This window comes from Ruditapes philippinarum, unplaced genomic scaffold (genome assembly GCF_026571515.1).
Source record: "Ruditapes philippinarum isolate M1 unplaced genomic scaffold, ASM2657151v2 ctg2749_1_1_1_1, whole genome shotgun sequence".
In the NCBI taxonomy this organism is placed as follows: Eukaryota; Metazoa; Mollusca; class Bivalvia; order Venerida; family Veneridae; genus Ruditapes; species Ruditapes philippinarum.
The window spans coordinates 31,938-57,498 of NW_026861915.1; the positions used below are offsets into that span (position 1 = coordinate 31,938).

Sequence of the window (25,561 nt, forward strand, 5' to 3'; positions counted from 1 at the left end):
TATCATTCAATCATATTGCATTGTATATTGAAAATAAAATATAACATACCAGTAATTCTCAAGATCAATTTAGGCACTATAGTAACTATATCAAACTTTAGTAAATAATAATTATGTATGTTCTTTTCTAACAAAATGAACTGTATGGTATTATAACAAATAATTAAGACAGTGTGGGGTTATATCCACCCTATAAAATTCAGGTGTTGGATTATGTCCATTCTATAAAATATTTAGGTGTGGGGTATTGACATGTGGGGTTTTGTCCATCTTCCTTGTGCAATAATTACTTATGACATCAATATATGAGTGATTTTAAAGTATTTATATTTGTCTTCTTTGGCAAAAGCTGCAGGTCAGCAACTTCACCATCTGTAGGGATTTATGGAGATCACTGACATTACATACCCATCAAAATTTGAACTTGTACATTCATAAACAGCACCATTATTGTTCTTCATATGTAAATATTCATCACAATTATCACAACCATCCATCTCAAATTGGTCAAATGTCTGAAATAATAAATCTCTAATTATAATATAATCACATTTCTTCAAATGATAACAAGCCTGGAAAGATTGTTCAGTCTTTTTAAATGAAATTGCTTGTTTAGTAAATTACCATCAGGGTTCCCACTCTTTTTCCAAATTGAAATTCAAGGACTTTTCCAGGACCTTACTGGATTTTCAAGGATGTCCATTTTCGATATTACAACTTTTCAAGATCTGCATTAAGAGCCTAAACAAGGACATTTTCACATGTTATATAATAATATACTCTTTTTAAAGATGCATGCCTTAAGATTAGTGAAAAATATTTCATAAAAAATCAATTTAAAGAAAATTCAAGTTTTTTTTCTTCATACTATTTCTGTAGCCTAATACAGACTACATCTGATTCGGATCATCCCCCAAGAAAATTTCTTCAAAACTTCAAAAATCATGCAATTTTCCCCCAATTTCAAAGTTACTCCTGTAAATTTGATTCCCCTTTCAGCTCTTTGCCATAAAATTTGTCCCATAAACACGCTAACTTCCGTCAACAAGAAAAATTATAGTAAATAAATTTAAAGACATAAAAATAGACTTAACTTTGTCAAAATACAATACAATGTTATCCCCCCCCCCACCACTTTTTTTAGTTATGTAACTTGACCTGCATATATGTATCTTACTTGCTACACTTCGTATATATTTGAAGTTTCAAATGATTCATCTGTTCTAGTTTTAGAAATATTCAAGTACATGTTAAAATATCAGAACATTTTCTAAGTCAATGTTTGACCTTCAAGTGTGGCCTTGACCTTAAGCTGGCACAAGGATAAGATGTGTTCTGCACATTGCCCAGTTGGGGTGAACATTTGAGTCAAGTTTGAAGAAAATCCTTCCATAATAGTATAGAATTTATAGAGCGGACACAACAAATTGTCTAGTATTGATTGTATATAAATTTAAAGACTAAAAAAGGGGCATAACTTTGTCAAAATGCAATACAGAGTTATGAAACTTGACCTGCATATCATACTTGTGACGCCTCATATATCTTTTAAAGTTTCAAGCAAATAGCAAATACCTTCTCTAGTTTCAGAAATATTCAAGTACATGTTAAAATTTAAGAACATTTTCTAAGTCAATTTTTTACCTTCAAGTGTGACCTTGACCTTAAGCCGGCACAAAGGTAACATGGGTTCTGCACATAACCTTGTTGAGGTGAACATTTGAGTATAAAGTTTGAAGAAAATTCTTCTATTAATATAGGATTTATAGAGCGGACATGACATATTGTCTAATATTTTATTATATGTAAATTTGAAGACTTAAAAAGGGGCATAACTTTGTCAAAATGCAATACAGAGTTATGCAATGTAGCCTGCATATCTTCATTGTGACACTTCATATATATTTTAAGTTTCAAGCAAATAACTTCTCTAGTTTCAGAAATATTCAAATACATGTTAAAATTAAACAATATTTTCTTAGTCAATTTTTGACCTTCAAGTGTGACATTGACCTTAAGCTGGCACAAAGGTTACATGGGTTCTGCACATAACCTTGTTGAGGTAAACATTTGAGCCAAGATTGAAGAAGATCTTTCAATTAGTGTAGGACTTACAGAGCAGACACGACATACTATCTAATATTTGATTGTTTGATGTTTGACCTTCAATTGTGACCTTGACCTTGAGCTGACACATGGGCAACATGGGTTCAGCACATCCCCTTGTTGAGGTGAACATTTGAGTCAAGTTTGAAGAAAATCCTTCAAGTGGTATAGGATTTATAAAGCGAACACGAAAATGGAGACGGACGGACCGACCAAACGACTGACGGACGCCACAAAGCGAATCCATTATCATCTAAGCCCCCCCCCCCACATTTTATAAACAATATTCTTCATTGTTAAAAAGTACTTAATATCTATTTCATTTTTTGTTCTCATTGATTTTTAGATGAAGTCAATTTATAGTAATGTTTTTTTTTATTTTGTATTTGTACATCACCAGAATGTCAGGCAGAAGCTGGAAAGATTTTGGCTTAGTCCAGTCATTGAGAGTGAGTAAGTGATAATTAGAACTGCTGTAGGCAAAACAGTGGTAAACAGGACCTCCCAACCTCATTACTAACTTTAAATGATATTTTTGATTACATTTATGTTGTCATGTGTATTTATTTATATGGAATTTGAGAAAAACATGAACTATGTCTATATTTTAAATAATAAACATGTGCAGGTGTAATAAAATGAAATATTATGAATATGTGTTTGTAATCATAATGATATATAACTGCTAGCATATCTTAACAAAGATAGGTATGTCTCCCTTGCAGAATAATTGGCTCCAACTTTTTCTGATTGGCGAATTTTGTGGCGCAAAATAATTTTGACCCAGGGAGAACCCTGTCAAAGACAATAGACATTATTATCTGTTACGGTAATTGAAATCTGCCCGAGATAAATTTCCTTACCGTGTCAGTCCTAGTGTTCATATAAAATTTCAAGAAGCCAAAAATATTTATCAAATAAATAATTAAGTTCAAGTACATTTAAATTGTTCAATATTATAATGACCACTGAGCAGTTAACAACAGACATCGTCTTAATCATAGAAAAGCCAAACATGAATCCTGTCTTTCACCATGAATTTTGCCGTAAATTCTAAAGGCTTCTAGATTCTGTCCCCAGTGGGAAACATCTATAAAATGATAATAAAAGTATTTACTTTTGAACAAGCTCTGGTACTGTAACAAGAATTATAAAATATTTGCAGAAAACAAACAACTTTCTTTTCAATTGTCATATATTTTTGCGACGCCCATTTTTTAATTGTAAATAAAAACCTTAAAGCAGGAAGAAGTAAGTATCTGTTTAAAACTATAAAGTAACAATTAGAATGTAAAGATAATGACCAAGAATCACTTTAGAAAATGTTAAGACATCCATGATCATAATATTTCAGTGGGTGGGGGTGTAGATTGGTGTAAATTAATGTGCATGTAGTATAGGCATGCAGTCTAATAATGGGCAAGGACCTGAAAAAAAATCAGTTTATGATCCCCACCTCTATATTTTTGGCTGCACTCTATGAATTGATAGTCTTCATTCTCATATTGCAGTCTATTTGACCATGTATTTCTTTTAGGTACCTCTGTCCTTACAGAATTGTTTTACAACAAATAACTGTTAACACTTATCTATTATGTTATTTACTTGTTTTTTAATAGTTTTTTTTAGATTCCCTATCTTCCATTTCTGTCAAAAACCACACAGGGACATAGGCATAATACCTACATTGTAATATGCATTTATATAACCGCTTTATAAAAGGCTACTGTATATTATATATTCTAATACTCCTCATGATTTTGTCACTGTAGACAAAGAAGAAAAAAAACTGGTGTAAAACTGCTAATAAACACTGGTTAGGGACTACTAATCTATATGTGTCTGTTATGTTTTCTCCCTCGATTGTATAGTTTACAAAGTCTTTTAAAGCAACGATAAAACAGCATTTTTATTAACCCTTTCACTGCCATAAGGACGGCATAATGCTGTCCCTATTATTTTCGGCGTATTTGCAAAGTGGAACGGCTTTTGCCGTTATTATAATAATAATAATAAATATATAGATAATTACACCATCGACAATAATTATTATACTAGCAGACTTGGAAACATATAATTATTATAATACTAATAACAAATAATAATAATTATATTAATAATATAATAATCTCTTAGAAAACCCTCTGGCAAATAGGTGATCAGTAAATCAATAACCCTCTGGCAGCAAAAGGGTTAATATTTTCAGTTCTTATAATGTTTTCTTTTCATACAATACTGAAATTATATCTTGCATACACAAACACCACATATTTGATTCAAATATTTGACAAAACGGCGCCAATCCGTAAGCAGCATAATGACGTCATCCTAAGTGAACAACTCATTCTTAAAGGTTGATGTCATTTCAAACATAAAAGAATGATAAAATGGGCACTGATGTAAACACAATACAATCGATTCTAAGACATAATTTTTTATTGTTGAAAATTTGATAAAATTGTCGTTTTGATGCGAAAAAATTAACAATTCACATCAAAACTCCCAACCGGTGTTAAATAGCCGATAAATTGCTAAGACCAGTATTATTTCTTAATTATTTTGATGTTTCCTTCAATTTATGATGTAAAACTGAAATTGTTTCACACTGCTTCTGTATTGTTTTTCATTTGCTTTGTCCATGAAGAACAAAGTTTGGATTTACAGATTCTGTCAAAGTGCACTCTGTGCTTTCTATATTTAATGCCCTGCCCTTTATCATGTGTACCCTGCCCCTTTTCCAGTCTAGATACAACCAGAGACATAGATAACAGAGATAGGCAACTTCCTAGCCAGTTAAAATATCATGTGTGCTTGCTAAACATAAAACTTGTAGCAAGTAGATATCAAAATCAGTAAAATAATACATTTTCTGAAAGCTTATGCATTTGTCTATGGCTGCAGGTAAAAACATTTACAGTTCCCATTTAAATAAATGATATATCAATTTTTAAAGAGAACTACTCATTAATTTTTGTTACAAAACTATTCATATGATGAAAAAACTGGCTTAGTGGGTATGTTCTGTAATGTTTTTCTAAGTGAAAGACAAGGAAAGTTACTGATATTTTAACATACAGCAATAAATAAAAGATTTAACTTTTAAATGGTGTAAATACATCTACATCGTACGTCGGCGCACAGGGCCAAAATACCTTCTTTGTAGAGGCCGAATATAGGCTGCTTCCCCAACCAAACAAGCCTCTTTTTTTCCCCAGTTTGGTCCACAAAATTCTCCAGTCTTTTGAAATTTCTAATAGAATTTAGAACAAAAATTAAATGATGGTGTTAAATTAAGGTCTTTTACTTCCTTATTAGTATTTCCCAGTGCTTTTTGCTTTTCTATTTTGAAGAACTTGTTAAAAGTTTGTGTTAAATTTGAGACCCCTTTTCCAGAGGTGTGCCAAAATCACCCATTTTTTCCCCAAGAAAAAGGCTGAGGCCCCTTCCCCAAAAATGGTGTTTTGGCCCTTGATTATAACGTGACGGGTGGTGCTAGGTCAAGAAAAAGAAATATACATGAAATGATAGAAAGTTAGAAGAGGTTGGATAGGTCAAAAGAAAGAGATATAGACAAAAAGTCTGGCCAGCTACATTTTCGCCTCTTCAACCCAAACCTCTCCAGTTACAGTGGCCGCTGCCGGCACAGCCTTGGATATCACTAGTGGGTACTTGTAGCTACACCCCTAATGGCGGATCAGAATGTGAGGGATGATAACCCCTGCTTGAAGGATACCAAGTCAGGGGCCTCTGCTACAGGGGCAGGTATGCTGTTCCAGGCTGTGCCTGTACGAGGGAACGAGTTCTTGTAGTACGATTTAGATTAGCTTATGGTCTTCAGCGTACCCGTTTATATTCTATGACATGACATGAACGCTGAAGACAACGGTGAACCCCTTAAGGAAAGTCCACCAATAATCATGCCATGAATCTGACGCTCGTATTCATTCATCGAACATGCCATGAAGTAAAGTGAAGCATACCTTGATAAAACAATATACATGTTTATTACATGCTTTTCGGTGGTTTATAGAAATATATCAGTGATATAACAAGAGCTGTCTGTAGGACAGCATGCTCGACTATTCTAAGTGATTGATAGTAAAAGAGCCTTGATATTGTTAAATTTTTTAAGTTCACAAAAGGGCTAATTTTTTTTTTATAAATTCATGTTATAGGCCTTAGAGAGAGTCTATTTATACAGAGTTGGCTTGACTATTCGGAAGGTAATGTCACAAGGGTTTTTTATTGAGTATAATAATACTAATTACCTATGAATACATAAATTTGACGGAAAAGGTTTTATCAAGTAAATCACTGCTTTATTATTATGAATGCATAAAATTGTCCCAAAAAAGGCACAAACCCTTCAGTATTTATTGAGATAACAGCTTACAAGCAAAACTTTACCATGAATTTCTAAGTTGAAAAAGGGGAAAACTAGAAATGTGTCCATAGGACACGGGTGCCCCCACCGCGACACTGTTCTGTCAATCTTTTTACTAAGTCCAGGGAAATAACTCTACAAATACTGGATAAATCCACAAGCCAAACCCCAGGTGCAAATCTAAAATATGCTGAGCAACCTGCCCATAGGGTTTATTGACTATGTCAAATCCTTTTTGAGAAACTTGCGACACAAGTTGAAAATTGCAAAAATTTTCTACGTGAAGGGCAATAACTCTAAAAATACTAAATAAATCCAGACGAAAATACCTGGTGCACAACTGCACATGCTGATCAATATTCCTGTAAAGTTACATGACTCTACGTCAAATACTTTTTGAGTTATGTGCGACACATGTTGAAAATTGCCAAATTTTACTAAGTCAAGGGCAATAACTCTGAAAATACTAAAAATATCCAGACGAAAATACCCAGGTGCACAACTTCACATGCTGATCAACATTCCTGTAAAGTTTCATGACTCTAGGTCAAATACTTTTTGAGTTATGTGCGACACAAGTTAAAAATTGCAAAATTTTACTAAGTCAAGGGCAATAACTCTAAAAATACTAAAAATATGCACACAAAAATACCCAGGTGCACAACTTCACATGCTGATCAACATTCCTGTAAAGTTTCATGACTCTAGGTCAAATACTTTTTGAGTTACATGCGACACAAGTTGAAAATTGCAAAATTTTACTAAGTCAAGGGCAATAACTCTGAAAATACTAAAAATATCCAGACGAAAAATACCCAGGTGCACAACTACACATGCTGATCAAACATTCCTGTAAAGTTCATGACTCTAGGTCAAATACTTTTTGAGTTACATGCGACACAAGTTTGAAAATTGCCAAATTTTACTAAGTCAAGGGCAATAACTCTGAAAATACTAAAAAATATCCAGACGAAAAATACCCAGTTGCACAACTACACATGCTGATCAAACATTCCTGTAAAGTTTTCATGACTGTAGGTCAAATAACTTTTGGAGTTACATGCGACACAAGTTGAAAATTGCAAAATTTTACTAAGTCAAGGGCAATAACTCTGAAAATACTAAAAATATCCAGACGAAAATACCCAGGTGCACAACTACACATGCTGATCAACATTCCTGTAAAGTTTCATGACTCTAGGTCAAATACTTTTTGAGTTACGTGTGACACAAAAGTGAACGGACGGACGGACGGAAGGACGGACGGAAGGACGGAAGGACAGACGGACGGACGGAAGGACGGACGGACAAGGGTAAATCTAAATGCCCGCCACTAACGTGGGGGCACAAAAATCAGCCTAAATGCAAAATAGAATTATGGATCTTTGTCAGTGACCTACAATTATGACCCTAAATGCATATGTGAAGTTTTAAATAAATATCTTTAATAGTTATTGATATATTTAAAACTTGCATGTAAACATTAACCAAGAGACTAAGTAGAAAAGGGGATATGAATCAGCCTTAATGCAAGACAGAGTTATGGAACTTGGTCAGTGACATACAATTATGACCCTCCAATTATGACCCTAAGTGCATGTGTAAAGTTTCAAGTAAATATCTTTGAAGACCGTTAACCTTTAACCAAAATGTCAAAGTTTAAAAGGGGCAAATAATTCTGCAAATATTGCAGACAGAGTTATGCAATTTTGCAAACTGATGTACATTGTTACTATAAATAAGTATTTTAAATTTCAATTGAATATCTCAAGCAATAATTGAGATATTTGACTTTACAAAAAAACTTTAACCAAAATTTCTAAGTTCCAAAGGGGCATAATTCTGTCAATATTGTAGGCAGAGTTATCCAACTTGTCAATCTGATGTACATTGTTACTATAAATAAGTATTGTAAGTTTAAATTGAATATCTCAAGCAATAATTGAGATATTTGACTTTACAAAAAACTTTAACCAAAATTTCTAAGTTAAAAAGGGGCATAATTCTGTCAATATTGTAGGCAGAGTTATCCAACTTGTCAATCTGATGTACCTTGTTACTATAAATAAATATTGTAAGTTTAAATTGAATATCTCAAGCAATAATTGAGATATTTGACTTTACAAAAAACTTTAACCAAAATTTCTAAGTTAAAAAGGGGCATAATTCTGTCAATATGGTAGGCAGAGTTATCCAACTTGTCAATCTGATGTACCTTGTTACTATAAATAAATATTGTAAGTTTCAATTGAATATCTCAAGCAATAATTGAGATATTTGACTTTACAAAAAACTTTAACCAAAATTTCTAAGTTAAAAAGGGGCATAATTCTGTCAATATTGTAGGCAGAGTTATCCAACTTGTCAATCTGATGTACCTTGTTACTATAAATAAGTATTGTAAGTTTCAATTGAATATCTCAAGTAATAATTGAGATATTTGACTTTACAAAAAACTTTAACCAACGCAGACGCCGACGCGGACGCTGACGCCGACGCCGGGGCGACTACAATAGCTCTCATATTCTTCGAATAGTCGAGCTAAAAAGGGGCATAATTCTGTCAATATTGTAGGCAGAGTTATCCAACTTGTCAATCTGATGTACCTTGTTACTATAAATAAGTATTGTAAGTTTCAATTGAATATCTCAAGTAATAATTGAGATATTTGACTTTACAAAAAACTTTAACCAACGCAGACGCCGACGCGGACGCTGACGCCGACGCCGGGGCGACTACAATAGCTCTCATATTCTTCGAATAGTCGAGCTAAAAATGGTAATTTCACTGTTTGAAACAGTGAAATTACCACTTTGATAATTTCACTGTTTTGAATTTAAGCCCCTTACGTTATTTCAGTGAAATACCAGCGTGCACAGTACTGGGAACCAACTTAATGACGTGACGTCGTAAATGACGTCATGTTATATTATTATTTGGCGCGCTTTTCATTCAGTATTAGGTTAAATGTCTTTTTAAAACGTTTCTTTGCATATAATAAAAAGAAAATTTGTTTAGTTTAGGGTAAGATTGAAATATATTTCACCTTGAGAACACCAAAAGTTCATATTTCACTCGTGGCTGCGCCACTCGTGAAATATACCTTTTGGTGCTCACTCGGTGAAATATATTCCGATCTTACACTGAACTAAACAAATATCCTCTATATAATCTGTTGATAAGCCAAGGATGGACAAATAAAAATCTTATTACAAACATAAACTACCTAATAGTTTCCGACAGGTAAAATTTCGGCACTTGGCCGCCATATTGCCAAAATGTTTGACCACGTGATTACGATATAGACCTTTACGAATCCATGTGCTTCCAATATTTTTATAAATTACTTTTTTTAAAGATATTGGAAAAGGTGATTTACTGACTTAAATGTCATGGCCGACTGTAGTCGGGGTAATTGATGTTTTACAGTTAAATAGGCAATTTTAATGACGGTATTAATATTTTGATACTTTAATTGGTATAGAACGATATTAAAATAATTGTTTTATCGTAAAATGCACAAGAATTGATTGGGTCAAGTGTATTTGCAAGTGAAAAATAAGGTTAATTTAACTTATGTTATTCTGGTTAGGTTTCGTAAACTTTATTGCCACATCAGATGAAAAACAACAAGAACTGTCTGAGGACAGTAACGCTCGACTATTTAAAAAGTTGTCACAAGTGTGTTTCATTGAGTATAATAATGCTTACCTATATGAATACATAAAATTGTCCCAAAAAGTACAAAGGCTTGTTATAAAGATGTTTTATCGAGTGAATCACCGCTTTATTATTATGAATGCATAAAATTGTTTCAAAAACAGCACAAACCCTTCAGTAGTTATGGAGATACCAGCTTACAAGCAAAAACTTTACCAAGAATTTCTTAGCCGAAAAAGGTGCATAATTATGAATAAAAAAAATCAGAATTGTGGGACTTGTGCTAATCATGTAAGATAATCACAGAGAACAAGTGTGTGAAGTTTCAATCCATTCCATTCAGTAGTTATGGAGATACCAGCTTGCACGCAAAAACTTAACCAAGAATTTCTAAGTTGAAAAGGGGCATAATTATGCACTGCAAAAAAGCAAATCAGAGTTATGGGACTTGTGCCAATCATGTAAGATAATCACAGAGAACAAGTGTGTGAAGTTTTAATTCATTCCCTTCAATAGTAATGGAGATACCAGCTTGCACCAAGAATTTCTAAGTCGAAAAAGGTGCATAATTATGCAAAAAAGCAAATCAGAGTTATGGGACTTGTGCCAATCAAGTAAGATAATCACAGAGAACAAGTGTGTGAAGTTTCAATTCATTCCCTTCAGTAGTTATGGAGATACCAGCTTGCATGCAAAAACTTAACCAAGAATTTCTAAGTAAAAAAAGGGGCATAATTATGCAAAAAAAGCAAATCAGAGTTATGGGACTTGTGCCAATCATGTAACATAATCACAGAGAACAAGTGTGTGAAGTTTCAATCCATTCCCTTCAGTAGTTATGGAGATACCAGTTTACACGTAAAAACTTAACCACAGGGACGCCGACAAATGGGTGACTGCATTAGCTTGATTATTCTGCGAACAGTCGAGCTAAAAATGTTAAACAGCGGCTTATAAAGTTTTGGAAGCCAGAACTAGATGTAGATCTATGTGGATGGTTGATGGAACTTCTTGGAGTGGTCACTTCTAGTGCGGCTCGGGGCAGGGGTGAGGTAATTTTATTTGCTACAAAATGCCTAATTTTTCACTTTTTGTGTCGCCTCTACTCTATAGGGATCACTTCTCCGTCGTCTGTCTGTCTGTCCGTCCGTCTGTCCGTCCGTCACAAAACTTGTCCGGTCTACTCCTCATAAACTACTGGTGCAATTTCATCCAAACTTTACAGGAATGATCAGTACCAAGTCTAGTTGTGCATATTGTCAGCATTTTCCGGTTCAATGATTTTTGTCAGAGTTATGGCCCTTTAATAATTCTTATTTTTTAAAGTTTGTCTGGACTACTTCTCTTATATCACTAATGCAATTTCAATGAAACTTTACAGGATTAATCTGTAGCTCAAGTCCTTGCGCATATTGCACGGGTTTTCCGGTTGAATGATTTTTAGCAGAGTTATGGCCCTTTGATAAAAAGGTGTTTTTTCTGTTAGTTGCCAGATACACAAAAGCTTGTCCGGACTACTCCTCATAAACTACTGGTGCAATTTTATCCAAACTTTACAGGAATGATCAGTACCAAATCTAGTTGTGCACTGTCCATCTGTCTGTCACAACATGAAATTGGCCATCATGAGGCGACACATGTGATTACTGATCGCTCTTGTTTGATAGGCATGAGTGATATTTCAATGGAGTATATAGGGGCTGCTTATCTCTCTTATCTACATCTCTGATACAACACTAGAGTCTCTGTAGTCCTTCATTGAAAGACATCGCATTTTCTTTATTTTTACAGTTTGACGTCTATCAGAAAATGCGAAGTCTTTCCATAACTGGCTAATTTCCCATAGCACAAATCGACACGCTTCTTGAGTCGATTTGAATTTACCTTAATTTAACTTAAATGCTATTTATCTCAAAAAGCAATTGATTGCATAAAAGACGAAAGCATATTTTCCCAAAAACTGTAAAAATATGCAAAAAATTACTCACGATTTATATTAAGTAGTTTATTTATCCATATATTTAAGAAGACACATGAAAGCCATTTTGTGTTGACCCCCATATTTGAAATTTCCAGTCATGCTGTGATGTCACTCAAAAAACAATACAGTCTAACTTGCCCATGCGACCACGTGTATTAAGCGACTTTTGTCTTAAACAACCACTTTAAATTCCCCCCGATCATTTTCTCTCTATATCTTTAATGTATTAAGCGACTTTAGCTCAACGCGACCAGCGACCGCTAATTAGTCACCTAATTGACATCACTCTTTTCATTAAACGACCACTTTTACCTGTCAAGTAATTGTGTTTTTAGAGAACGCCACCTCGTTATGTCACAAGTGTCAACAATCAAAACACAACAATAAACGTGTGAAAAACTCTATTTCCCATACCGTTTTAAATAGCGTATGCAAATGAAGTTAAGTACATGTGTTAACATGGAAGGTGACTTTGAAAAACCAGTTGTGATTGGACGAGCAGCAAAGCCTCGTTGTTTCAAAAACTTGAAAACTGAAAATCTTCCGGTGACATGGTACCACAATCAGAAAGCATGGATGACCCAGAAATTATTCAAAAACTGGTGCATGGACTTTAATGAACGAATGAAGAGAGCTGGAAGACATGTGATATTATTCTTGGATAATGCGCCTGCTCATCCTGACGACCTGGTACCTTCCAACGTGAAACTCTTGTTTCTTCCAAAGAACACCACATCCAAGCTTCAGCCATTAGACCAGGGTATCATTTACACTGTCAAGCAGCTGTACAAGAAGCGTCTCCTGAGAAGGGTCATCACATCAATTGACCAGAACAGTTCATCTACAGCTGAAACCATCTCTAAACAACTTAATGTGCTTGACGCAATCCAGTGGGTTAATGCAGCAGTGAAAGAGGTGAAAAAAGAGACTGTTGTTAAGTGCTTTGCGAAAGCTGGACTTTCTAGTGATGTAATAAATGTAGATGAGGATGACGATGTACCTCTTGGTGAACTTGTTGAGCTTGTGAGGGCTGCCAATGAGAGACTGAACATATCTGAACAGATGTCACCAGAGGAGTATGTCAGTGCTGATGATGAGGCTCCAGCCCATGAGGAACTGACAGACAATTGGGAGCAGGATTTGTTGGCTGCTCATAGAGACAATTTAGAAACCACTGTTGAATCCAATGTTGACCTATTATGTGATGACCAGGACTATGATAATGTTGACCTTCAGTGTACAATCAAATCTCATCAAGATGCACTACAACACTTACAACAACTAAAATTATACTGTGGATTAAAAGACTTGAGTTGTGTCCTTCCATCCCTAAATGAGGCAGAAGAAACACTGGAAAAAGTGACCGTGAAATCAATGTGTAAGACAAAGCAAGTGACCATTGAGAGATTCTTCAAGTGAAAACAAAACAAGTGCTTGTTAAGATTTAATGTCATTTACTAGCTATGCATTGTATCAATGATTTTTGTTAATATAAAAACATCTTAAATGTCATTACATTAATGATTTTATTCTTCATTGTATCAATGATTTGTATATGTTTAATATTTTCATTATATTAATGATGTATCATAATTATTATCATGCATTAAAAATGTTTCTTGTTTAAAAATATATGTGTTTCTTTTTACTCATTTAATTAAGTACATTTACCATGTGCATAAAACTATACAAGGTATACATTATGTTAAGTTGGACTTTGTCAGCTGTTAAAGTGACTTATTCACTATTAAGACCAGTTCACTATTAAGACCACTTTGAGTCAGTCCCGGTAGTGGTCTTAATAGAGAGAATTTACTGTATACGCGTGACGTGTATTATCCAATAATATCGGATAAACAATGCAACGCTCTGCCCATACTGAGATGGTGTATACGCTTCGCTTGTTGACATTTAGACTGCATTGAATTGACCTTGAACTTGATCAGCCATTAAATTAATCGTAACATATAGATGTAGTTTGTTTATTTCAAATGACAAAAATGCACAACAGAAAACATCTTCACTAATAGGGTTTTCGTGTTGGAGACAAGGAAAAACAACAGAGAAGTTAAAAAATTCTGGAAAAAATGTCAAACATGTACGTAATGAATCTTGAAACTGTTTTGTCAATAAATATCAGAAAGTTATTTTTTACATTTGCATCCATTTAGATTATGGGAGCATACTATTTTTCAACATTTATATAAAAATGAAGTTGAAAAACAATTTCACCGAATAAAAAAGATGTCATTTATAAATTTTGACTTTTATATCATGCTGACTGTGTCTTAAGAGACCGTTTCATTAAGCGACTGTTTTGGGTGTTTCCCTTGCCCGGTCGCTTAATACACGTTTGACTGTAGTACGAAATTAGTCTTAACGAAAAAAAATTTCTGTTGTGATTTAAGACACTGACAGGTGCTCGCAGTAAAAAATTTCGTCTTCCAGTAATCACTGCATTGCGTAGTAAACACCAATACAGAGGCTGTTTAAATGATTTTTACACAGGATTTGTTTAAAAAAAAATTAAAATTTGAATAAGTTGTTTTTGAGAAGGAAAATACACATTTTTGGTAGGATAATGAACACCAAGCATTATCCCTGTTTCTCGTATTCTCGAGGTTTCTCGTATTCTCGGGGAATATTTAAAACGGATGGAAGCGACGCTCGCGACTTCCATTGATATCCGAAAACATGTCTATATTTAGCAGAGCATTTTCATCTCCATTAGAAAAATAAAAGAAATGCGACAAAAACAGATAAAAAACCAAAAAGTCGTAACATCCAGAGAATAAACATTAAATTTATCTTTTTTCACCCAAAAATCATCAATTTTCTAGTTTTTTCCATGTTGCAGAAACCTGTAGCGGGTCTCTGATGCAAGACGCTTCAAATGACGGTCTCATACTACTATTTATACAATACAGCTCAAAATATTTGTTCCACGAATAGATAGTATAAAATAGATATGAACTCCAATTAAAAACCAATAATGAAACATTGTTTGTCCTAAACACATTTCATTTTTGACAACTGCAATGGAAAACAGTAGTATTCATTGTTTAATGCTCATATAACTAATAAGTAACTAATAAATAAACGTAAACTTAATATATATTAGAGAGATTATGTAAATAACAACACTTTTAAAATGGAGTTCAAACTATTCTTGGAACATTTATCAAAATCATTTGGTACCAAAGAGGCGTCAATATGATCCTAAAAGTTTGATATGGCCTGCCAAGCTGTTATTAAAACACAATAAAATTACAGATTTAGGCCATTTTACACTTAATTAGGTGTGGCACTAATGATTTGAACTGGTATGTGGAATAAAATCATCACATAGCGTCCGGCCTTAACAACCAATCAAATTCCACGAGAATACGAGAAAGCACCTGCTTCACATAGAGGGTGAAGGTCAGTATATACAAGCAGAAATATCTTTAGTTTTGCTTACAGTTACGATCTTTCTTTCTTTGTATTTTGTTAATAAGGTATTTCTCTGTGTATCAGGCTAAAAATACTGTAACAGAATGTTTTATAAATATCATGCAACCAAGTTTAGTCCTTAACCCCCCGAGAATACGAGAAAACAGGATATTTGTAACATTTTACATAGGGAGTTTGAATGATTGTGCATGTTTATTGTTTTTTATTTTGCTATGGACTTTTAAAAAGATATCTTTAGACGTTAGGGTAAAGGATCGCAAATACGGACAGATGACAATTTCGGACACCAAACTGTATAAATCTAATATCTTATAACTAATACGCCATAGGATTAAATTAAATAACCTACTTTTACTTTGAATACGAATATCCTTATCTACAACTGTGAATTATAATGTATTCTTAAATCCTAATCAAGCAGGCCCGCTGGGTTCTTTCCCTTTTCGTTACCGAGTCGGAAAGTTTAAAACCGCGAAAATTCAAACAAGAATCACGGTGAGTATATTTCTCAACGATTGTCCATAAAACAATTATTCACTGTCTTATTTGTGCTTGACATATGACATACTTTGTCTTTAAATGTAGAAATTGTCGAAGATATACTTTAAAATCCCTAAAAATAAGAAAAATAAAGTGTCCGAACTTCCCCGATCACTACTTATGGGCAGCATTTAATTTTGAACCAGAACATTTTTAATTTCGGACATGTTCTGAACATTTGAAATATGTCCTCGTATATCAAGGTTGGTTGCTATTAAACCACATTTATTCAGCATAGCTTTCGGTTTCAGATCTTTGAGATGGCTAGAAAATCTAAAAACATCTACAAAAAATACGACGACAATTTGATTAAAGCAGCAATAGATGTCATAAAATCTGGTCAAATGTCATTGCGTAAAGCGTCACAACACTACGGGATACCAAAATCGACATTAAGTGACAGATTAACAGGGAAGGTTGCCCCTGATGCTTAATCTGGTCGTCCTCCTACAGTGCCATTAGATGTGAAAGCAGACATAGTTGGACGTGTGACAACAGCAGCTGGGTGTGGTTTTGGCATAACAAGGCGAGATTTGTTGATAAAAACAGGCCGATTATGCCAGAAAATGGGTCTCAAAACTCCATTCAAAAATGGAATACCAGGCCTTAAGAGAAGACATCCATGTATTGTAATCCATAAGCCAGAGAAGTTTGGTACATCTCGAGCCAGGTGCCTTAATCCAACTATTGTTAACCGATATATAGATGATCTTGGTAAACTCTTTATCAGTCTTGGAATTGAGAATAAGCCATCTCAAATATGGAACATGGACGAGACAGGCAAACAATTTGAGCACAACTCAGTCCGTGTAGTAGCAAGAAAAGGGGTGAAAAATTTACCGGGACTTACTAGTAATCAAAGGACCAACACCACCAATTCCTGGCATGCGTAAGTGCAAGTGGTCAAGCTATGCCTCCTCTTATGATCGTGAAAGGTAAGACCCAACGGTCACTATATTCGTGGAACACGGCTGCAGCGCCCCAAGGGACTAAATGGGCCTTCCAAGAGAATGCATGGATGATAGAAACTATATGTAAGGACTGGTTTGAAGAAATATTTCTTCCCTTCTGCGGCAGTGCTAGACCCCAATTATTGATTTGTGATGGTCATCGTTCACATGAAGCACATGCACTCCTGGAAATTGCCAAAGATAACAAGAACAATATTGAAATTCTGGCTCTCCCTCCCCATACTACTCACTGACAAGAGTGTGTTTGGCCCTTTTAGTGCATATTACAACAAAGGTTGTACTGAATTTCTCTCAGCTAGTCCTCATCACACAATGAATAAATGGTCATTCCCTGAGATCATTGCACGGGCTTGGGAACGTGCCATGACTGAAAAAAATATAACTAGCGGATTTTCATCATGTGGTATATACCCCTTCAATCCACGTGCTTTACGTACAGACGATTTGTTACCATCGACTATTTTTGACAAGCCTTTGCATGTCATCACCTCATCAGTTACACCCACCTCTACAATGACTGCGACTGCGCTTGAAGAGAATTATGTTGACGTATCAGAAGTTAGTACTACACTGAACCTAGCTACATCAAGTACGTCTATCCCTTATGAACCCTTGCCTGACCAACAGATTGAAATGCCTACCCCCTGTGCAACACAGATTGTACCATCAATATCATCTACGAGCAATATCTCTATCCTTACTCCAAAATTTTACTCGGACGGCCCTAATGAAGCAGTAGAACATCAAGAAATTTCGTACATTCTTCCTCTATTTCCCGAGATTATTATTGAAGATATAAAACTCTCTGGTGGGGATTTTTGTAGTGAAAATTATTTGCCCAATGAAAATCAATCCCAGAATGATGAGTTGACTGCACTTGCTCCTATGCCACAGTGCAATTGGAATGTTGACATTAATTCCATATTTAATGTCCCACAAAATGTTAATGTAAATGAAAGAAAGAGGAAAAGTACCGTAAGTACTTCGCACAGGCTACTCACGTCCAATGAAGTATTGGCTGAAAAGAGGCAGAAGCAGCTTGATAAAGAAAACATCTTGCAGTTAAAAGAGCAATGTCGCCATGCGAGAGAGGTAAAAAAGGCCGTGAAATTTATTCAGGATTTAAAAAAAGATCAACGTTAATTTAAAGGTGGGTTTATTTTATTACAGAAACAGTTTTTGCACATTATTCTTCGACATTTTCTAACATTCTAAGATTAAAAATTACATAACAATATACAATAAAAACAACGCTACGATCAGGGGAAAAAAAACGTAAACTAATCTATTCCAAATAATTCTGTTTAATATTCAGTTATATTATTTTTTTTAAAAAGCTCCTACTTATACATTATAAATTATACTCTAAATTTTTGTGAGTGTTTATTTAAAGAAAATATGAACACGCCAACTGCTGCTTACCTGATATTCTTCTATCGACATTTTCAAACATTTTAAGATTAGAAAATACATATCAATATACATTACCCAACAAAGCAACGATCAGGAAACAAACTGTAAAATAATCTATTCAAAATGATTATATTTAAAGTTCTCACTTACGCATTGAAATTATATTCTGTTTTTTGTCTATTTACAGTAAATATGAACACGTCAACTGCTGCTCACCTGAGAGATAGAGAACTTTTTGGAAGTCTATCATTGTATACGAAATGAAAGCAATACTTAACACTATGGTCAATTGTGAATACCTTTACGACCATCCGCTGATTGACGATATATTTGTCTATCTTAGAGACTAAGTCACTTCGTCTGCTCCAATATTTGTACATTAAGAATGTTATATGAACGTTACAAGATTTTACGCGACATTTGTGAAGAGGACCAAAGCATTGTTTGGGTGGCACAGTCATATGCCCTAGAAGTTAATGATTGTTACTTGTTGAATTTAACAGAAACTGTTAAAAAAGAATCACTTTAATGTTGTCCCTTAAGTGAAATGAACTGATACATATGTCAAAAAAGAAATAAAGTATGTTTAAGTCTCTTCTGGCGACGATAATGTTGCTTTTTTAAAAAATGAAAATGTGTCCGAAATTCCCCCGCTTCTGTCCGTATTTACCTGATTTTACTCGATTAACAATTTGTGAATTTTCTTTGTAATTTGCAGCTAGGAGCCAGTATAAGATCCTTACATAGCATAGTTCCCGGCTAAATAGGCTACAGACGGTTAAATACAAATTCACAGCTAGACTAATGAAATTGCTCGCAGAATGCAAAAAGTGTCCGAAGTATGACGGCATTACCCTAAAGCGGATTTGACCCATGTAAAAAATAGCTTCAAATCACCGGTTACGTCTAAAAATTTGGAATAGAGTCTCTGTGGATTTTATTTTTTTTTTTCAAAAAGTGTCAGATTGATAGTGCCCGACCAGTAAAGTACCTCGAGGATACCTCTATACAATAAATATATAAAACAAAATACTGACGCCTACCTTCACAAGAGAGCACAATAAACATGCTCGCAAATTTCTTAAATCTTTAGGGACAGTTTCAACGGACATTATTGTGGGGTCGATTATTGTGTTAGTTTAACCGGAAATTATTTTTACGGATGAGCTTGTTTGATATTTTATCGGCATGTTTTGTGAACATGTTCTCCGGAAAACATAACTTGATTGACTTTTAATCTAAAATTCCACTTATTAATCGATCTCTTTTATGATGCGGCTTGAAACGCCCATATAAAGTAAACGGTCAATAAAACACTTTGAACATCTACTGTACAATATACCACCGAGCAATTAAGACTGACATTAACTCGGAGGCACTTGTTTAAAAAAATGTTTTAAAAGTGTTACGCTATTACTGTACATATAAAGGAGAACAAGGTTATTAAGAGGAAAAAAAAACAAGCAAACAAACGTTACTGCGGGACTAGAAAGGGGCTGTTGTCACCAATCTATCCTTGAAGGTACTGGATTTGACCTGGGAGATTATTCCAGTACCTACATGTATAAGAGTCTAGGGAAGTAGGGGTTGAGGTAATACTGAATACGGGACTGGTGAATCAGGAAATTCAAATTGCGGTTGTTATGATCAACATAAACAAGACTTAATGTATTTTGTAAAGGAATATGAAGAAGGATTGGAGTTCCATAAGCTGAACTACGGCACAAAAATACCTATCACAACTTTTCGGCCGTTTTCATCAGTCTTCGGATGAGGATCTCGAGCACATGTGCGCAATAGATCTAGTGCGGATACGGTTATTCGGTCTTTAACTAAACATGTAATCAAATAGTAATTTAATGCTGGGAATTGTTGAAATCAGAATTGAGACATCTAAATTTACAAAGAGTAATTGCTAGATTACTTGGTAAACATGGGAAATAATGTTCTAATTTGAATTGAGTTTTATATATTCTAAAATATTATTATAAACACTTAAGCAGAATTGAAAATAGCTGACACTAGTCCATTCTTGTAAAAACTGATCACATAATCGTGATTTTATTACATGTTTAAAATTATTAAAATCTGTAACATTCTTACAGAAAATTTAAAGTTTGAAAGTCAATAATATCTGCCTCAATCGTGTCAAAAATACCAATATTTGAATAGGTAGACCCTTCAGAAGGGATATAATTAAATTGCTCCAAAAATACATTTCATATTAATGACACTCTCATCAATTTGAAATCATATACAATTTTCAAAATAATTATCACAGAACTTAACTAACTTTATCAAAAATATCTTTGTTTACTGGGACTCCAATACATCCAGATTTTTTTAAACAAAATTTCTTACTTAAAATTTATGTTATTTCAGTACTGTATCAGTGATTTTCCTACTTATATAACAGACTCCGAAAAAAAGGCCTCTTCCCATTTGAAATTTTCTTTAGAATCATGCAGTTTTCCCAAAAAGCTTTTTTACTTCCCACATTAGCAATTTTAGCGATAATGTCCCCCAAAATTAAGAGGTTAAGGCCTCTTCCCAATAAAATGAGAAAAATCACTGTGTATACTGTCATATACACATCTAACTGTTTCTAACAAACAAATAACATCATATTCATTGTTGTAGAAACCGAAAATACAAAATGCCAAACTGTTGACATGAAGTCGGATTTGTCAGTGGGTATAGTTCAGTGTAGCAATACCGCGTGACATTGACGTCATTTTCGGCATCATTTCCAAGACAAATGTTGCTCGATTCGGAAAAGAAAATAGCCGTAAATATTTTATTTCTGTACCAAATTGGGGTCTAGCACTGCCACAGAAGGGAAGAAATATTTCTTCAAACCAGTCCTTACATATAGTTTCTGTCATCCATGCATTCTCTTGGAAGGCCCATTTAGTCCCTTGGGGCGCTGCAGCCGTGTTCCACGAATATAGTGACCGTTGGGTCTTAGTACCTTTCACGATCATAAGAGGAGGCATAGCTTGACCACTTGCACTTACACATGCCAGGATGCACATTCAGGATCACTTCCATCTGTACCAATATCTTTGGGATATGCACCAGTCTACGGGGGAAAATATAAGCTTTCCACAGAATATTGGATCTTCGTCAGTTTATAAGCCGTTTTATCAAACACTTTGCATAACCTTGGAAGTTGCTTCCATTTGTATGCTGTGAAAAGGGTTACGCCTCAACGCGGCAATTTTAAAGTCAAATGTTATTCTTTTGTAATGAGTAATTTGTACGTATAACCATATATATACTTGGAAAAGAACCTGTAGCAATGTTTTAGTATGATAGATTCAGCTTTTTAACACAGTGGCACTCGTTGATAAAAAATATTTTTACATCCTGTTTTCATACCCACGGTAACCATTTTTCGTGAACTGGATATAACTTCGTTCACTTAAGAACTCTAAACACTATTTATTTTATTATTGCATTTATTTCTGTTGATAAACTGCATATCTGACAAATTTAGTTAATTATATCAGTCAACCAAGCTTTATCAGAGAGCTCACCAATACACATTGTAAAGAGAGGAAGGGAACGGAATATTTATGGTTTGAAAACATTTAAATCGAGTAGAATTTTTTAACAATAATGTCTGTTTCAACATGCGCTAATTTTCAACATGCATGACCTGCACATGTCCTCAACAGGATTTTTGTAGCATTTTAAGATTTAAAAAAGGACCACATATTAAAATCTAAAACATGATTAACATGATACATATGCCAAATAAGTGAATTATCTGATATGTAAATTAAGAAGTAATAAAATTTGAAAAATTGAATATACTCTTCAAATGTAATCGTGATTTTGCTTATGTTAGCTATCAATTAATTATTCAATGGACCCCCAGTCATAGATCTTGCCGGTGTTGCTATTACAGATGTTAATGTAAGTTTTTATATAATTATTGATAATCATTGTTATTTCCGTCTTTTTGAATGTTTTGTTTCAAGACATTTGACTGTGATCGATGGCTGTTGGTTTGTAAAATCATTTATCTGTTTACTATTTTCTACTTTGTTTACGTACTCCACATGGCGTCCATTCTTGTTATTTATTGGCGACTCATGGCTATTTTGGACCTTTTTGATAAATAGAGAATCATAAGTAATGCAACTAAGTAACAATACTATCAGGTTTACTCGGCAAAGTTCCAAGTTATATGTAATGATATTTAAAATTGTTCTACACAAAGAACAAAATCTGACTGATGATGAAAATGCTTATAGTTTAATAAGCATAAAATGTCAACGTCATGTTAATGCGCGTGACAATTAGATTCATGATTTTAATACCGATACATGTGCATAGTACTTTAAATTGTGATTTCGTTTATCAAACTCTATAGAAATTTATTATACGGCAATTCCAGAAAAAATATATACCTTTTAAAAGTCTCTCTTTTGAGGACAGAATAACCTATTCGTCACATTCACGAGTGTCAGTGTTTGTCAGTTACTCTTTACAAAAAATAGACTGAAAAAATTACCTTAAGCTTTACAACACTCGCGTTAAAGTGTAACCCTTTCCGTAGCATACAAAAGTTGTTTTTTATTTTAAGCCTTTCTCTCACTGAGAGCACATATATTTCTTATCAATTTCGCCATTGTGAAATAGAATAAAACACATTTTACTACATATATTCTGGTGTGTTGTATTCATCTCTACACATTAATTTTCAAGTACATTACTTTATCATTTATTAATAAAAATGAAATCTATAATCAAAACAATTCAAATGTACTGTAATATTTTCATTATTCAATAATTGTTACATATAGTCTTCATATACAACCTTTCCAAGAAATTCATTTATATTGGACAGCAAGTGAACAAGGGTTTTTCCATAATCAGGCTGTGTTACCAACTTCTTAACTTTAGATGACCCATTCACAATATTGACTAAAACATTTTTTCTATTTTTTTTGGCTACTTCTGATTTTAAACCAATGTGATCCATGTTCAAACTTGAGCAAAACCTGTCACACACATTCTTACGATGTTGTGTGACAATTGGGGCAAACGTGTGACGAGTAGAGTGTTAACAAACTACACTTTATTGGTGGAGGAAGACCCCAGGTGCCCCTCCGGGCATTATTTCAGGCACGAGCGGGCACCTGGGTAGAACCACCGACCTTCCGTAAGCCAGCTGGATGGCTTCCTCACATGAAAGAATTCGACCCGAGTGAGGATCGAACCTACAGCGGTGAGGGACCTGTGATCTCAAGTCAGCGACCTTAACCACTCGGCCACGGAGGCCCCTTAACAAATTAAATGACCAGTCAAGTGTTAACAACTACAAACAAATAAAAAGTAAAAGATAATTATTTAAACGATTGAAAAGTCTAATTTTATGGGTATTTTTATTCATATACCTTTCTTATCGCACGTCCAATGTGGTTTTCGGCTTTCGGTTTTTAACGTTTTTCATAGTGTATTTATTACAAAAAATAGCTGACATTTGACAAAGGTAATAAATTTATGTTAACGGTTGAAAAATGTATTTAGCAGCACTTTTTTAAATATATCTATTTTATCAAGTCAGCGACCTTAACCACTCGGCCACGGAGGCCCCTTAACAAACTATGACCAGTAAAGTGTTAACAACTACAAACAAATAAAAAGTAAAAGATAATTATTTAAACGATTGAAAAGTCTAATTTTATGGGTATTTTTATTCATATACCTTTCTTATCGCACGTCCAATGTGGTTTTCGGCTTTCGGTTTTTAACGTTTTTCATAGTGTATTTATTACAAAAAATAGCTGACATTTGACAAAGGTAATAAATTTATGTTAACGGTTGAAAAATGTATTTAGCAGCACTTTTTTTAAATATATCTATTTTATCGCAAGTAAAATGTGTTTATTTGTTGTTTTTTTTTTTTTTGTTTTTTTTTTTTATTATTATTATTATTATTATTATTATTTTTTGGCTTTTCTACGTTTTTTTTGACGCTTTCATACAATGTTTATTACAATACATTGCTAAGAAATATAATGTTATAATCATTCATTTAGACGGTTGAAAAATTTATTTAACAGTTCTTATTTTAAATATGTCTATTTCATCGCCCGTAAAATGTGTTTTTTGGCTTTTCCATGTGTTGATGCTAGACCGTTACGTAGCCGAAAAACACTTTCATACTGTATTTATAAAAATAATATCACTGACATTTTCCATTGGTAACAAAAAAAGTGTAATAGTTATTCATTTAAAAGGTTGAAGAAAAATTAATAGCGGCTCTTGTTTTAACTACGACTATTTTATCGCCCTAAAAATGTGTTTTTCGACTTTTCCAGACTAGACTGTTACGTTGCCGAAAAACACTTTCATATCGCATTAAATACAGATATATTATCAATTTAAAACTGATATTATTGAACCCATTTCATCAAATAACCATCAAAAATTGTTTTATAATCACAGCCTTAATATTTCGTTGTACATTTGTATTTTAAGTGTTTTTCTTTTTTTTTTTTGGTTTTTCGGTAAATGCATGCACCCATTAATATAAGCAGATTAAAATAATTCCTTTTTTCTGAACATAAATTTTATGTATTTATTTCTTAATGATTACACTGATTTACAGTTAGTTTCAAATGATTATTTCTTATCATCGAATCTAGCCACAGATGCCTATATTTAGCTCCATGCTCTGGCTTAATCGTCAATATCCCAAGTTCGACGAATTGTTATGGGTCGAATGGTCGAGTGGCCGAATCTTTAGTTTTACCCGGCAATTAAGCTGACTTTCGAAACCTATTTCTTGTCAAAAATCTAAGGCATACAAAAGTGAGAGGAAAATCATGTGTAATCAAAGTGCTGCAGCACTGAATGCGACGGACATGCAACCGGAGAGACATTTAGGCTTTTTTTTAGAAAAAAAAACAAACACAAAAGATATTGTAGTAGAGATTAGCTCCGCCTACTTGATTAAATATGCACACTCTGAGAGCCCTCTTTCATAGACATTTTACATTAGCAAGACCTCTGTTAATACTTCTGTAAATAAATATT

General features: G+C 33.9%; 1 protein-coding gene across 2 annotated transcripts in view; it reads right to left on the reverse strand.

The window, feature by feature from the left end:
- The window catches only part of LOC132717360 (transcription elongation factor SPT4-like), a 117,731-nt gene that overhangs the window by 24,774 nt on the left and 67,396 nt on the right, over positions 1–25,561 (reverse strand). Inside the window, exons 2-3 of one of the 2 annotated variants that reach the window (XM_060700810.1) lie at positions 19,552–19,627; positions 409–515 (exon numbers count right to left, since the gene is read on the reverse strand). In XM_060700810.1, the coding sequence (XP_060556793.1) occupies positions 409–515; positions 19,552–19,620 (176 nt within the window). In that variant the 5' untranslated portion in view covers positions 19,621–19,627. Of the gene's footprint in view, positions 1–408; positions 516–19,551; positions 19,711–25,561 lie in introns of those variants that run through there. The other variant, XM_060700809.1, reaches the window with a different exon arrangement.